Below are 16,081 nucleotides of genomic sequence, written 5' to 3' on the forward strand. Positions count from 1 at the left end.
GATATGTTCATGACAATAAATTCTGATTCTGAAATTAAATTAGACATACAGCACGCTAACAAGCCCATACTGCCTAAATACACCAATCAATCTGCAACCCCTATACATTTTGAAGGGTGGGAGGAAACCAGAGCACTTGGGGAAAAGCCACACAGACATGGGGAGAGTGTGCAAACTCCTTACAGACAGTGCTGGATTCAAAGCTGGGACACAGGCACTGTCAACGTTGTGCTAACTTCAATACCAGTAGTTTTCAAACCTTTTCTTTCCACTCACATTCCACCTTAAATAATCCTAATGCCATTGATGGTCTGTGAATAGTAAAGGATTATTTAAAGTGGTTTATGAGTGGAAAGAAAAAGTCTGAAAACCACTGTTTTTATCATACCTCATTGACTCGTTATGTGCATGGTTTCCTAACTCCAAAGGAAATGGACCAATGACAACTTTTCTCAAGCAAAATATTTCAGTAACAATTGGGTCTAGAGCAGTGATTCTCAACCTTCCCTTCCCACTCACATCCCACCTTAAGCAATCCCTTACCAATCACAGAGCACCCATGGCCTAGGGATTACTTAAAGTGGGATGTGAGTGGAAAGAAAAAGGTTGAAAACGAATGCTTAACTGTGCTGCACTTGTGAACAATGAAAAGCAAATAGGAAGCAGAAACCACTGGGAATGAAGTTTTCATGATAATTACCTCCAGAACTCCAAGTTATCCCATCCACTCTCAATCAGACAACTTTCATATTTCTCCATGCCCAAGTGCTTCAGAAACTCTGAGATGATACTAGAACTAGTACGGTTCTCAGACATCTAAAAGAGACAGGAAAACACAGTTAACATTTTTTTTGGATGAAGAATGATATTCATTTCTTAAATATAACCTTTTTTGCTTACAAATGCCAGTGACTGTTTTTGGTTTATGGCAAGAATAGTAACGCTGAGGCTTTCTAATGCATATGCCACATGTTTAAATAACCTTGGTCACTAAATGATGAAGATACTTTCTGTTGTATATTGAGAAAGGACTTGCATTCATATACTGACTTTTTCCACCTAGGATCATCTCCGCAATTTACAGCCAAAAGAACAATGGTCATTGTTAGAGTGTAGAAACCACAATTGCTTGATTTTGCAGAGCAAGGTCCGACAAACAGGAATGCAGGAAAGGCCAAATAATCTAATGAAGCTAGTTAAGGGAAGGGAACAGCGTTGCATATCAAGAGGTCTCTATTTTTTCTTCAAAATAAAGTCAAAGGATTTTCTACACCAACTCGAGGTCAGAGGGTACCACAGTTTAATGCCTTACCTCAAAATTGGCATGCAAAAGCTGACAGTGCAGGCCTGCCTCAGTATTCCAGTCCCAGTTTGAAAAAGGGAATAATAAAAAAAATGACTCATCTTAAAAGTTAACCGAAACAAATAAACTCAAACATATAAAGATTGTAAAAGTTGAGAAAGATTCAAAGCAATTCACCAAATGCATAAACACATACATTGAGTTAATTTGCCCCTTTTTAATTGCAGACATATTTGTTCATTCATTTGCAGGATGTAAGTATTGCTGCAAAGGCCGGAATTTGTTTCTATCATTGGTCCTTCTCATTGGGTTGCTCTACTACATGAAAGGGCACCTGGGAAGTCAATTGTTATATGGGTCAGATGGCCAAGGTATATTAGTTCTTACAACAATTCAGGAGTTTCAGTAACCTCTATCACTGATTCTAGCTGGAATTTATTTTAGATTTATTTAATTATATTTAAATTCCCCATTTGCCATTGTAAAGTCTCCGAGCCATTTGTCCAGGCCTTTGGATTAATCCATTTATTTGACGACTTTCCCAGGATTGACAAATCCAACCATAATATTCAATTTACCTCAAATAAGGGAGTGGCCACGCTTATACATCTCAGTCCTATCTTTGGCAACACATATATAACCATATAACAATTACAGCACGGAAACATGCCATTTTGGCCCTTCTAGTCCACAATGAACTAAGTCCTCTCCTCTAGTTCCACCTACCTGCACCCTGCCCATAACCCTCCATTACCCTGCCCATAATCCTCCATTCCCCTCCCACCCATATACCTATCCAATTTTTCCTTAAATTACAAAATTGACCCTGCCACCACTACTTCTTCCAGAAGCTCATTCCATACAGCCACCATACTCTGAGTAAAGGAGTTCCTCCTCATGTTACTTCTAAGCTTTTTTCCCTTAACTCTTAACCTCTTGTTTCAATCTCTCCTACTCTCAATGGAAAAAGCCTATCCACATCAACTCCATCTATCCCTCTCATAATCTTAAATACCTCTATCAAATCCCCTCTCAACCTTCTACGCTCCAAAGAATAAAGACCCAATCTGCTCAATCTTTCTTTGTAATCTGGATTCTGAAACCCAGGTAACATTTTCGTAAATCTTCTCTGCACTCTCTCTATCTTGCAGCCCACTCTTCTAAGCAGTCCAAATCCCTCTGCAATCTTTGAAAACCTTCTTCATTATCCACAATTCCACCTATTTTAAGTATCATCTGCATATTTACTAATCCAATTTACCACCCCATCATCCAGATCATTAATGTATATGACAAACAGCAATGGACCCAATACAGATCCCTGAAGCACACTTCTTGTCACTGGCCTCCAACATGGCAAATGGTTATCCACTATAACTCTCTGGCATCTCCCTTCCAGCCACTGTTGAATCCATTTGACTATCTCAAAATTAATACCTAACGACTGAACCTTCCTAACTAACCTTCCATGTGGAACCTTATCGAAGGCCTTACTGAAGTCCAAAAGACAACATCCACTGCTCTACCCTCATCAACATTCCTTGTCACCACTTCAAAAAATTCAACAAGATTGGTCAAACATGATCTTCCACACACAAATACATGTTGAGTGTTCCTGATCAGACCCTGTCTCTCCAGATACTTAGATATACACCATCTCTAAGAACATTTTCCATTAATTTTCCTACCACAGACGTTAAACTTAGAGGCTGATAATTGCTAGGCTTGTTCCTCAAACCCTTTATAAAGAACAGAACCAGATGTACAATGCTCCAATTGTTCGGCACGATACCCGTCTCTAATGACATTTGAAAAATCATTGCCAGAGCCTCTGCTCTTTCCTCACCATCTTCTCTCAAGGTCCTGGGGAAAATCCCGTTGCTACTTGGAGACTTATCCACCTTTATATGCTTCAAAAGCTCCAGTACTTCCTCTTTCTTAATCACTATAATCTCCATTATTACCCTATTTGCTTCCTTTACCCTGCACAGTTCAATATCTTTCTCCTTAGTGAATACCAAAGAAAATAAATAGTTCAAGATCCCCCCCCCCCCCCCCACAACTCTTTTGGCTCCAAACACAGTTGTCCGCTCTGATTCTCTAAGGATCCAATTTTATCCCTCACCCTCCCTTTACAGTTAACATATTTGTAGAAACCCTTTGGATTTATTTTCACCCTTTTTGCTAAAGCCATCTCATACCTTTTAGCTTTTCTAATTTATTTCTTAAGATTCTTTTTACATTTAACATATTCTCTGAACATCTTTTTTAGTTCTTTCTCGTATTTATTGTAGTTGCCTCCCGGACCCTGGCACCAGAGAGGCAAACCACCATCCAGTTCTCCTTAATTTATCCACAGAATCCCCTCTTTTTTTGAACTAAGTTTCCAATATCCCGTGAAATCCATGGCTCTCTCAAACTTTTGACCCTGCCTTTCAACCCTCAAAATCTCACCTTTAAAAGACCTCCATTTCTCTACTACATTCTGCCCATAAAACAAATCATCCCAATCCACTCCTCATAAGTTCTTTTGCATCTCCTCAAATCTCGCTTTTTCCCCCACTTGAAAACCTCAACCCTAGGCCCTGACCTATCCCTTTCCATAATTACATTGAAGCAAATGGCACTATGATCACTGGACCCGAAGTGCTCCCCAACACATACCTCCGTCACCTGGCCTATCTCATTCCCCAACAGTAGATCCAACACTCCCCCTTCTCTAGTCGGTACCTCTACATATTGCTGTAAAAAAAACTATCCTGCACACATTTACAAACTCCAACTCATCCAGCCCTTTGACAGAATGGGTTTCCCAATCTATTTGTGGAAAATTAAAATCTCCCACAATCACAACCCTGTGCTTATTACAAATATCTGCTATCTCCCTACAAATTTGCTCCTCTAGTTCTCGTTCCCCATTAGGTGGTCTATAATATACCCCTGTAATTTAACTACCCCATTCCCATTCCTTAATTCTCCCCAAATAGCCTCCCTGGATGAGCCCTCTAATCTATCCTACCCAAGCACCACTGTAATATTTTCTCTGACATGCAATGCTACACCACCCTCTCTTGCCCCTCCAATTCTATCACACTTAAAGCAACAAAATTCAGAAAATAGTTAGTTGCTAATCACATCTGTCCTGCAACCGTTTCACTAATTGCTACCATGTCATACTGCCAAGTGTCTATCCACATCCTCAGCTCGTCCACCTTCCTTACAATGCTCCTAGCATTAAAGTATATGCATTTCAGAGATTTCTCACTTCTTACTCTCTGTTTGCCCCTACTTTTACAAACAACTCTATTATGTTCTTTTACTTTCATCTCCCCTCCATCTTCATACAGAGCATTTCCCTTCTCTATCACCTGCCTTTCCACCCTCAAACACTGTCTACAAGCTTTCTCTGTTTGCAATCTAACCTTCTCCTTGCTGTTCTCTTCCATTTGGTTCTCATCCCCCAACGATTCTAGTTCAAAGTCTCCTAAGTAGCCTTAGAAAATGTCCCCACCAGGATCCTGGTCTCGTGCAACCTGTCAGGTCACACCTACCCCAAAAATGGTCCCAATGATCCAGAAACTTGAATCCCTGCCCCTTGCTCTACCCCTTCAGCCACACATTTATCCTCCACCTCATTCTATTCCTCCTCTCACTGTCACGTAGCACAGCAGCAATCCTGAGATTACTCCCTTCACGGTCCTTTTCAACTCCCTGGCTAATTCCCTGTACTCACTTTTCATGACCTCTTCTCTATTGCTCCTTATGTCATTGGTACTGTAATGGATAAATATTGGGAGGAATTTGGTAAAATTAGAGTAGGTTACATACATACATACATTTTAAAACAGATCTTATTTGAAAGACTGAAGAATTCATATTCAGGAACATTGCAGAAACTTTGGAGACTTTTATGCACATTTCACAAGAAGGTGCTAATTGAAATGATGTCATGAAATGAATAGACAATTCCTGTTTGGAATTGGAGACAGGCTGGATGGTTGGATAACTACAAGGCTTCTGACCTTTCTGCAAAGTGCTCAAAGAAGGGTCACTCCTGGGTTTTGTTTACCTCAGATAACAGCTTGACCAAGGGAGAGAACTCCTGTGGTTTGCTGAAGAAGGTGGGGGTTTTTGCAAGTGAGAGAGTCACATGGGCTTTCTGGGAGTCTCAGTAGGAGAGAGAGAGAGAGAGAGAGGTGAGACCAATCTCAGCAAGCTCTCTCAGCCAGTGTATGTGTGACACTGAAAGCAGCTGAACAGTGCAAGCCAGGAAGAGCTGGTTGGAAATGTTTCTCTTGGAATAAGTGGAACAGAAAGGAACTCTGTGATAACCTGAAAGAAAGAGGTTATCATCTGGAGAATCCTGATGGAGTAAATTTCGTCAGTGAGATATTGAGGTGACTAATGGTGGTATCTCAGTTGTGGAAATCCTGGAACAACAAATTCCTCTCTGCAAACCCTACAAGAACCTTCCTGAATGGTAAACTTTATACATGTTAAATTCTGTGCACAGTATAAGAATTGCCTGCATCCAGAGAACTTGGAAGAAGGAGAAGTGAGATTGAACTGTGAACCAAAGAACTTTTCTTAAATTTACACACACATTACATACACGTCCGCTTAGAATTAGAAGGGGTTAATTTGGGTTAGTTAAGTATAGAGATAAGTTAAAGTTTGATTCTGTTTTAATGTTTAAAGATAATTAAAAACAACTTTTGTTTAAGTAACTACTTGTCTTGGTGAATGTCTATTGCTGCTGGGTTTTGGGGTCCTTTGGGCTAGTAACAGTACCTACATGTACCACGACTTCTGGTTCATCTCCCTCCCACTTTAGCAAAATCCTGGACTCTGGCACCAGGGAGGCAAATCACCATCTGGTTCTCCTTACTGCATCCAAATAATCCCCTATCTGTCCTCCTAACCATTGAGTCCCCTATGACTATTGCCCTCCTCCTTCTTTCTGACTCTGTGCCAGAGGTACAGCCACTGTTGCTTCCCCCAGTTAGGCTGTTCCACTCCCCCACCCCAACAATAAGAGGAGTACTTATTATTGAGGGTTACAGCCACAGGGATCCTCTTGAGCACCCTACTCTTCCCCTTCCCTCTCCTAACTGTGACCCACTTGTACCTGGCTGTAATTCCTGTCCATGATGTCCTCACTTTCCCTGACCAGAGCGAGGTCATTAAGCTGTAGCTCCAGTTTCCTAACACGGTCCCTGAGAAGCCACAGCTCAGCACACCTGGCGCAGATATGGATGTCCGGGAGGCTAGAAGACTCCAGGACCTCCCACATCTGACACGGAGAACAGCAAACTGCTCTCACACTCGTCCTTTCTCTCTCCCTTTCCTCAAATGCAATGGAAAGAAAAACTAAAGCAACAAATAAGCAATGAACCAGCCTCACCTTAATGCAAACAAGCTCAACCTCTGCTTGCCGAAGCCTTGTGAGCCAAAGACTCTAAGTCCCACTCCTTCTCTGTGCCACACACTCACTGGGCCGCTGCCTGACTTTTCCCCTCCTTTTATGGCCCCACCAATGAACTCAATTACCCCAATTACTCACTCCCAAAAACAATACTCAACTTAACTGTTTGCCGAGTAAGTCACGTGATGGAGTAATGACCAGTAAGAAAATACCAGCCCTCTCCAGAAAAGTTAAAAAAAAAAGGTAGAGAAAAAACAAAGTCACTAACACAGAAACCAGAACAAATTGAAAGTGAAAGTGTGGAGAAAATGGCAGCAAAGAAAGAAAAACCAAAAACAACGGGAAGAAAAGAAGGAAGGACGTCGGAAGAGGAAGGTGAAGACCTTACCGGTACGAGGAAGCCCGCCGTGGAGAGAGAAGTCCACTGCCTGAGGTCAGTGGAAACCCCGAACTCAGGACTACAAAGATGGCTCACGGAGCCAAACAAAAGTGCGCAACTGCGCGTGCGCGATGCACAAGACAAAAACAACACCAACGGGGGGGGGACCAGCTGAGGAGTAAATCTTCACAGCTGAAACAGACAAGTATAATACGACAGCAAGACTCTCAACAGGAAAACAGAGAAAATAACGGGAACAAGAAGGAAGAGAATAAAAATAGGAAATCAAAGAAACAACAGATGACCAACCCAGAGGAAGAAGACCAACACCAAGACACTTTTAATAAAAATAAGAAGAACAAAAATACCCAACAAAATAAAATAAACAACCCAACAAGAAAATCAGAAGAGACAGGCGTAAAGGACACAGATCCTGGAGTGGACTCAGAAGAAGAGGGGAAGAACACAGAGAAATGGAAGATGAAGGGAAGGGCAAGTACATGGATATATATTTTTTAAAGAATATATGGAAACAGTAAAAGAATGGCAGTCACAAGAATTCAGTGAAATAAAAAGAAGAATTAAAAGTACAGAAGAAAAAGTGAATAGATTAGAGATGATCATGACAGATATAGGAAAAAGAGTAGACAAGGTGGAAGAACGAGAAACAGCCATAGAAATGGAGGTAGATGACTTAAAAAAAGAAATTAGAAGAATCTAATAAAAAAGTTAAAGAGACACAGGAGCTATTAGCTCAGAAGATAGATATAATGGAAAATTGTAATAGAAGAAACAATATAAAGATAGTGGGCCTTAAGGAAGATGACCAAGATCCATTTTAGTAAAATTCCTAAGATATACAACAAGAGAAAATATATTGGAGAAGGCAATGAAAAAAAATAAGAGAAGACAAAAAACCACTGGAATACAAGGGTCAAAAATTTTTTTTCTATCCAGATATAAGTTTTGAACTCCTGAAGAGGAGGAAGGAGTTTAATGCAGCAAAAACGACCCTATGGAAAAAGGTTATAAATTTATGTTAAAATACCCAGCGGTACTTAAAATAGTTATCCCGGTGCAGCAAAGCAAACTATTCTCGGATCCGGAAAAAGCACGAAAACTTGCAGAACAACTACAAAACAGACAGAGAGATGAAGAGATGTAACAAGAACAAAAATGACAACAAACTATATATGAAGAGGAAGAATAAAGTATAAGTAAGAACTAAGAAGGGAAAGAAAGGGAAGAAAGGAAGTAAGGAGGGAATTAAGAGAATGATCTTTGTTATATATGAAGATTAAAATCATTTCTGGGGGGGCTGGGTGGGGAAGAATAACAGTCACTGCGAAATCAGTTGACACTTGCGAGTGGATTCACAAATCCAAATGGAGAGGGGAGATGTGGTTGCCCAACAAGGGACAAAGGGCAACTCAGAAAGGGGAGGGACTATTGGGGTTAAAGGAATTTTAGATATGAGAATAGTGGAAATATTTTATGTTTTAGAAATGTTGTCTTATAATGTGTTCAAAAAAAGAAAGCAGAAATGGATAAGAAGGAAAGGTGGTGATGAGGAAACGGAAAGGAAAGATAAACAAAGTATGAAATGACTATGTTGAACTATATGATTTAAATATTAATGGAATACATAACCAAATCAAAAGGAAGAAACTGTTAAATTTACTGAAAAAAGAAAAAATTGATATAGCATTCGTACAAGAAACACATCTAACTGAAGTGGAACACAAGAAATTAAAGAGAGATTGGATAGGACATGTAACAGCAGCGTCATATAATTCAAAAGCCAGAGGAGTAGCTATATTAATCAATAAAAATGTACCAATCAAAATAGAAGGGAGATATGTAATGATAAAATGTCAGATATATTCAGAATTTTGGAATTTACTCAATGTATACTCACCTAATGAAGAAGATCAAAAATTTATGCAAGATATCTTTTTGAAGATAGCAGATACGCAAGGGAACATACTAATAGGAGGGGATTTTAACCAATTTGGACTCAAATATGGATAAAACTGGAAAAAAAACTAACAGAAAGAACAAAGTAATCAAATTTATAATTGCAAGAAATGCAACTTTTGGATATATGGAGGAAACAACACCCAAAGGAAAAGGAATATTCATATTATTTGGGTAGACACAAAATATACTCAAGAATAGACCTATTCCTGTTATCAGCCCACATTCAAGGGAGAGTTAGGAAAACGGAATATAAAGCTAGACTATTATCGGATCACTCACCCCTGTTATTGGCAATAGAGCTAGAGGACATCCCACCAAGAATGTATAGAAGGAGATTAAACTCCATGCTACTTAAAAGACAGGATTTTAGAGAATTCATTGAACGACAAATTAAAATGTACTTTGAAATAAATACGGAATCAGTGAAAGATAAGTTTATACTATGGGACGCAATGAAAGCGTTCATCAGAGGGCAAATAATAAGTTATGTAACGAAGATGAAGAAGGACTACAATTGGGAAACAGAACAGTTGGAAAGGGAAATAACAAATACAGAAAAGAATTAGCAATAAAGGAAAATACAACTAAAAGAAGAGAATGGGCAGACAAAAAAATAAAATATGAAACACTACAAATATATAAGGTGGAGAAGAACATAATGAAGACAAAACAGAAATATTATGAGCTAGGAGAAAAAATGCACAAAATTTAGCGTGGCAGCTTAAGACAGAACAAACTAAAAGAATGGTATTGGCATTAAGGAAAAAGGACAAACAAATTACTTATAATCCAACGGAGATCAATGAAAACTACAGGGAATTCTACGGACAACTATATCAAACTGAAAACGAAGGGAAAGAAGACAAAATAGATGAATTTCTAACTAAAATTGAACTACCGAAATTATAAACAGAGGAGCAAAATAAATTCATAAAACCATTTGAAATAGAAGAATTACAGGAGATATTAAAAAAACTACCGAACAATAAAACACCAGGAGAGGATGGACTCCCAATAGAATTCTATAAAACATTTAAAGACATTAATTCCTCCCCTCCTGGAAGTAATCAGCCAGACTGATAAAACACAAAGCATACCAGATTCATGCAAAACAGCAATAATTACAGTAATACCAAAAATGGGGAAAGATCCACTAGCACCAGCATCATATAGACCAATATCTCTAGATTATAAGATAATAGCTAAACTATTAGCAAACAGATTGGCCGACTATGTACCAAAAATAGTAAATCTAGAACAAACTGGATTTATTAGAAAAAGACGAACAACGGACAATATCTGTAAATTTATTAACTTAATTCATGCAGTAGAAGGAAATAAAACTCCAACAGTAGTGGTTGCTTTAGATGCAGAGAAGGCCTTTGACAGAGTAGAATGGAATTATTTATTCAAAGTACTACAAAAATTCAGCTTACCAGAGAAATATATTAATTGGATTAAAGCATTATATAAGGGGCCATTGGTGAAAGTGACAGTAAATGGATATATATCAAAACAATTTAACTTAAGCAGATCAACAAGGCAGGGATGTCCACTATCTCCCTCACTGTCTATTTGCAGATAACGTTATAATATACTTAACAGAACCAGAAATATCGATAAAAGAATTACATAGGAAATTGAAGGAATATGGAAAAGTATCGGGGTACAAGATCAACACAAATAAAAGTGAAGCAATGCCAATGAATAGTGCGGATTTCACAAAGTTTAAGAAAGAATCACCATTTAGATGGCAAACACAAGCAATGCGATACCTAGGTATACAACTAAATAAAAATCTCGGCCATCTATATAAACTAAATTATCATCCATTAATTAAAAAATTACAAGATGACTTAGAGCATTAGAAAGACTTACCACTAACACTGATAGGAAGGATAAACTGTATTAAAATGAACATCTTCCCAAGGATACAATACCTATTTCAGTCATTACCAATTCACCTAACAGAAATTCTTCAAGGAGCTAAAGAAAATAATAAGGAAATTCTTATGGAAAGGGGGGAAACTGAGGATAGCACTAGATAAATTAACAGAATGGTACAAACAAGGAGGCTTACAACTACCAAACTTTAAGAATTATTATAGAGCCGCACAATTAAGATACCTATCAGATTTTTATCAAACAAGGGAAAAGCCAGATTGGACCAGATTAGAACTAGATAAAATAGGGGAGAAGATATCTGAACATATACTATATAAATGGGATGAAAAATTGGTGCAACGTAGGAATTCACCAGTATTGCATCATCTGCTCAACATTTGGAAGAAGATTCACGTAGAAAGGAATAAAACAAATTACCAACTACCAAAACTAATATTGACGCAAAATCAACTAATCCCTTTCACAATAGATAACCTTTCCTTCAGAGAATGGGAGAGAAAAGGGATCAAAAGAATAGAAAATTGTTTTTCGGGAAATAAATTATTATCCTTTGAACAAATGAAGGATAAATATAACTCATGATACAATGTTTGCATACCACCAACTGAAAACCTACTTGAAGGACAAATTGGGAAACAGTCTGAGGTAACATAGAAACATAGAAGATAGGAGCAGGAGTAGGTCATTCGACCCTTCGAGCCTGCTCCGCCATTCAACGAGATCATGGCTGATCTTAAAGTTCAGTACCCCGTCCCCACCTTCTCTCCGTAACCTTTAATACCCTTATACTGAAGAAAGAGATCTAATTCCCTCTTAAATATATTTAATGAACCTGCCTCTACTGCCCTCTGTGGCAATGAATTCCACAGATTCACCACCCTCTGGGTCAAGAAATTCCTCCTCATCTCGGTCCTAAATGGTTTGCCTATTATCCTCAAACCATGGCCCCGGGTTCTGGATTTTCCCACCATTGGAAACATCCCTTCCGCATCCATTCTGTCCAGTCCTGCCAGAATTTTATAGGTCTCTATGAGATCCCCTCTCAATCTTCTAAACTCCAGCGAGTACAATCTCAATTTGCGCAATCTTTCCTCATAAGTCATTCCTGCCATTCCAGGTATCAGCCTGGTGAATCGCCTCTGCACTCCCTCCATTGCAAGAGCATCCTTCCTTAGATAAGGTGACCAAAACTGCACACAATACTCCAGAAGGGGTCTCACCAAGGCCATGTACTGCTGCAGTAAGGTATCCTTGTTCCTATACTCAAACCCTCTTGATATGAAGGCCAACATACCATTTGCCTTTTTAACCGCCTGCTGTACCTGCATGCTTGCCTTCAGAGACTGATGTACAAGTACCCCTAGGTCTCTCTGCACTTCCCCATCTCTTAATCTATTGCCATTCAAATAGTAATCTGCCCTCCGGTTTGTATTACCAAAGTGGATAACCTCACATTTATCCACATTGTAGTGCATTTGCCATGTATTTGCCCAGTCCCTCAATTTATCCAAATCACACTGGAGCTTCCTGACCCCCTCTTCCGTGCACACAACCCCTCCTAGCTTCGTGTCATCTGCAAATTTGGAGATATTACATCCAATCCCCTCATCCACATCATTAATGTAAATTGTGAACAGCTGGGGTCCCAGTACAGATCCCTGTGGTAGCCCACTGGTCAACGCCTGCCACTCAGAAAACGAGCCATTTATCCCAACTCTCTGTCTTCTACCTGCCAGCCAGTTCTCAATCCACATCAATACTTTGCCCCCAATCCCACGAGCCTTGATTTTGGAAGCCAGTCGTTTTTGCGGGACCTTATCAAAGGCCTTTTGGAAATCCAGGTACACCACATCCACTGGCTCGCCTCCATCTACTTTACCTGTCACCATCTCAAAGAATTCCAATAGATTTGTCAAGCACGATTTACCTTTTGTAAATCCATGTTGACTCCGTCCAATCCCTTCTCTGCTAGTCATATGCTCCGCTATTACATCCTTAATAATGGATTCCATCATTTTACCCACTACAGATGTAAGGCTCACCGGCCGATAATTCCCCGCTTTTTCTCTACCCCCATTTTTAAATAGTGGGGTAACATTAGCTACCCTCCAATCCATGGATACTGATCCTGTCTATCGAGTTCTGGAAAATATTTCTTAAAGCATCTGCTATCTGAATGGCCACTTCCTTAAGTACCCTAGGATGTAGATTATCAGGCCCTTGGGATTTATCTGCCTTCAATCCCATCAATTTCCCCAAGACCATGTCCTTAGAGATATTGATTTCTTTCAGTTCCTCCCTTGCATTAGTCTCTATGTTTCCCAACATCCTTGGGAGGTTATTTGCATCCTCTCTTGTAAAAACAGAACTAAAGTAAGAATTTTAATTGATCTGCCATTTCCTTATTCCCCATTATATATTCCCCTGATTCCGACTGCAAGGGACCTACTCTGGATTTCACCAATCTTTTCCTCTTGACATAGCTATAAAAGCTTTTGCAGTTGGTTTTTATATTTGCCGCAAGCTTACTTTCATAATTTATTTTTGCTCTCTTGATTAATCCCTTTGTCCTTCTTTGCTGCATCTTGAACTGCTCCCAGTCTTCGGTTGCGGTACTTTTTTTGGCCAATTGATATGCTCTCTCTTTGGACCCAATGCTGTCTCTAATTTCCCTTGTTATCCACGGTTGTTACCAGAAGGAAGCAATTTTGAATATGTGATTACAGACACAATGATAATTTAAAAGTTTATAACAAACATGTACATCAAACTGCAAGAAAAGGAGAACGAGGAAACAAACGGTAAACCTAAACAAAAATGGGAACAAGATCTAAACATAAAGAATGAAACATGGGAGAAGCTGTGCTCCGGAACTATGAGAAATACAATAAACACGAGGTTATGTATGATACAATATAACTGGATACACAGGCTATACATCACACCTCAAAAGTTAAATAAATGGGACCCAACAGTATCAGACAGAGGTTTTCGCTGTAAAAAGGAAATGGGAACAACAATTCAAGCAATCTGGACATGTGAGAAAGTAAAAAACTTTGGGAAGATCTAAACCAGATATTAAATAAAATCACAAAAAGCAATATACCAAAAAACCCAGAGATTTTCCTCCTAAGTAATATAAGAAATAAAGAATTTGGACTCGATTTGAATGGAGCACAAAAAAGATTTGTTATGATAGCCCTAGCTGTAGCAAAAAAATGTATTATGTCAGCCTGGAAATTAGAAGATAACTTGAGAATACAACAATGGTATATAGAAATGAATAAATGTATTCCATAAGAAAAAATAACATATAAGAAATAACATTACAATATTCGAACAAATATGGGAACCATACATGAAACACAATAGAGAAAACCTACCGTGGACTTCCACCACCTAAAATGACAGAAGGAGAAGACAACGAAAAGAACTGACTCAGTAAAATTTCTTGTTTATTTTTATTAAGTGACAACATTGTTTAACGGGTTTAATGTATCATATAGATTGAACTTTAAATAAATGGGGAAAGGAGTGAGGGAGGGAGGGGAGTGAGCGGGGAATAAGGGGGAGAAAATGACACTGTATATATTCAAGACAAAAAAATGTCTGTATGTTTCTTGGTCAATATGGTTTATAGTGTGAAAAATAAAAAAATTAAAAAACTTAACTGTTTGCCTACCACGCCTTTTTTTTAAAAAAAGCTCCACTCTCCTGCTCTCTCCTTTTTATCTACTGGCCCCGTCGCTTTCTCCTCGGCACTGCTCCTCTCACCTCCTGCCCAAACTACCTCGCCTTTCCACAAGGTATTTGGGGAGATGGATTTTCATTTGCATGTATGATATGAATTAGGTTTGCTTGAAACACAAATGTGGTGGATCAGTTGGGTAATAATAAAACAATTAATTCACCTTTATTTTCCATGACTTACCCCAAGTTCCATTGTCCTGCTCTTGACTGGCAATGGGGGAGGCACATTCAGGTGTGCACAGTCAGCCCTTGTAGGTCGAGGCTGAACCTCTGGTGCTTTGTTCCTCGCCGGCAGCCGAGGACTTTTGGCAGGTCGCTCGCGAACAGGAACGGGTAGCTCGCCTCTGTTGGACTGACGGTCCTTATCACTCAACAGTTTTACCATGTGGCTAACAAATAGCTCCTCTGACCTCCTTTCACTGATCTTGTCTTTGACCTCATTGATCAGGCAAGCTTTAGGCCCACCCTTGGCCGCCAGCTGGGGCCTGACCTTCGGTGTCATGGTGCGAGCTTTGAACTCAACAGGGTCCCTAGCTAGTGCTGGACTCTTGAGCCACTCTTGGCTAACTTTGGCCTGTGAAGGTGGCTTACCCCAAACATCTTCAGAGCTGGCATAGAGTGGGTTGTTCTGCATTTCAACTTCCATCTGTTTATGGAACACGTGTTGGTTTTGATCTAAAGGGCCTTCATGCTCAGGGGAACCACCTTCATTGTTTAGGTGTCGGAGAGGGTAATCCTTTGGCTTCTCCATTGGTGTTGGAGGAAGAGGGTGTGCCTTGTTCCTGGGGATAGGTTTCAACACCGGATTCCCTGGATTTTCCTGACAGCTTGTCCCAGATTGGGAGTAAGGGAGTCCTTCAAGTACAAAATAGGCTGGGTTGTTGAAACTGTTTGAGTGAGGATCATCGTCTGCAGTGCTATTTGGTTTCAGCCTGAAAATAAAATATGAAGATTATTGCAGATTATCATTTATCCTTAATTCAAGGTCATTTTGAGTAAGTGCTAGAGGTTTCAGATGTACTAACACCACATTTAGCTCTCCTGAATACCTATCCCAAAATCTGGTCCAGGAATCTGGATTCTGCAGGAACAAGTAGTGCTCTCCCAATGTTCCCAGGACAACTTCCTAAGGACACTGTTCCAACAGCATCCAATAATTACAAAGAGTTTTTAGTCTTTTTTGCTGCTCTTTCGAAGGAAATAATGTGAACCCTTCCCCTGAATATATAAAAGTTACAAATTGATACATCGCCATCATCACTTGTACTCAGAAATCACCATTCACTTTGTAGGGGACCAACTCCTGCCAGCTAACTGATATTTTGGAACTAAAATCTTT

General features: G+C 39.4%; 2 protein-coding genes across 13 annotated transcripts in view; one reads left to right on the forward strand and one right to left on the reverse strand.

Moving 5' to 3' along the window:
- The window catches only part of eda2r (ectodysplasin A2 receptor), a 678,182-nt gene that overhangs the window by 656,849 nt on the left and 5,252 nt on the right, over window positions 1–16,081 (forward strand). The window lies entirely within an intron of this gene.
- LOC138740289 (phosphatidylinositol 3,4,5-trisphosphate 5-phosphatase 2-like) overlaps window positions 1–16,081 on the reverse strand; it is a 208,898-nt gene that overhangs the window by 8,735 nt on the left and 184,082 nt on the right. For both annotated transcript variants that reach the window (XM_069892720.1, XM_069892719.1), the window contains exons 27-28: window positions 14,924–15,674; window positions 701–816 (exon numbers count right to left, since the gene is read on the reverse strand). In XM_069892720.1, the coding sequence (XP_069748821.1) occupies window positions 701–816; window positions 14,924–15,674 (867 nt within the window). The remainder of the gene's footprint in view (window positions 1–700; window positions 817–14,923; window positions 15,675–16,081) is intronic.

Source organism: Narcine bancroftii, chromosome 8 (assembly GCF_036971445.1).
Source record: "Narcine bancroftii isolate sNarBan1 chromosome 8, sNarBan1.hap1, whole genome shotgun sequence".
Classification (NCBI taxonomy): Eukaryota; Metazoa; Chordata; class Chondrichthyes; order Torpediniformes; family Narcinidae; genus Narcine; species Narcine bancroftii.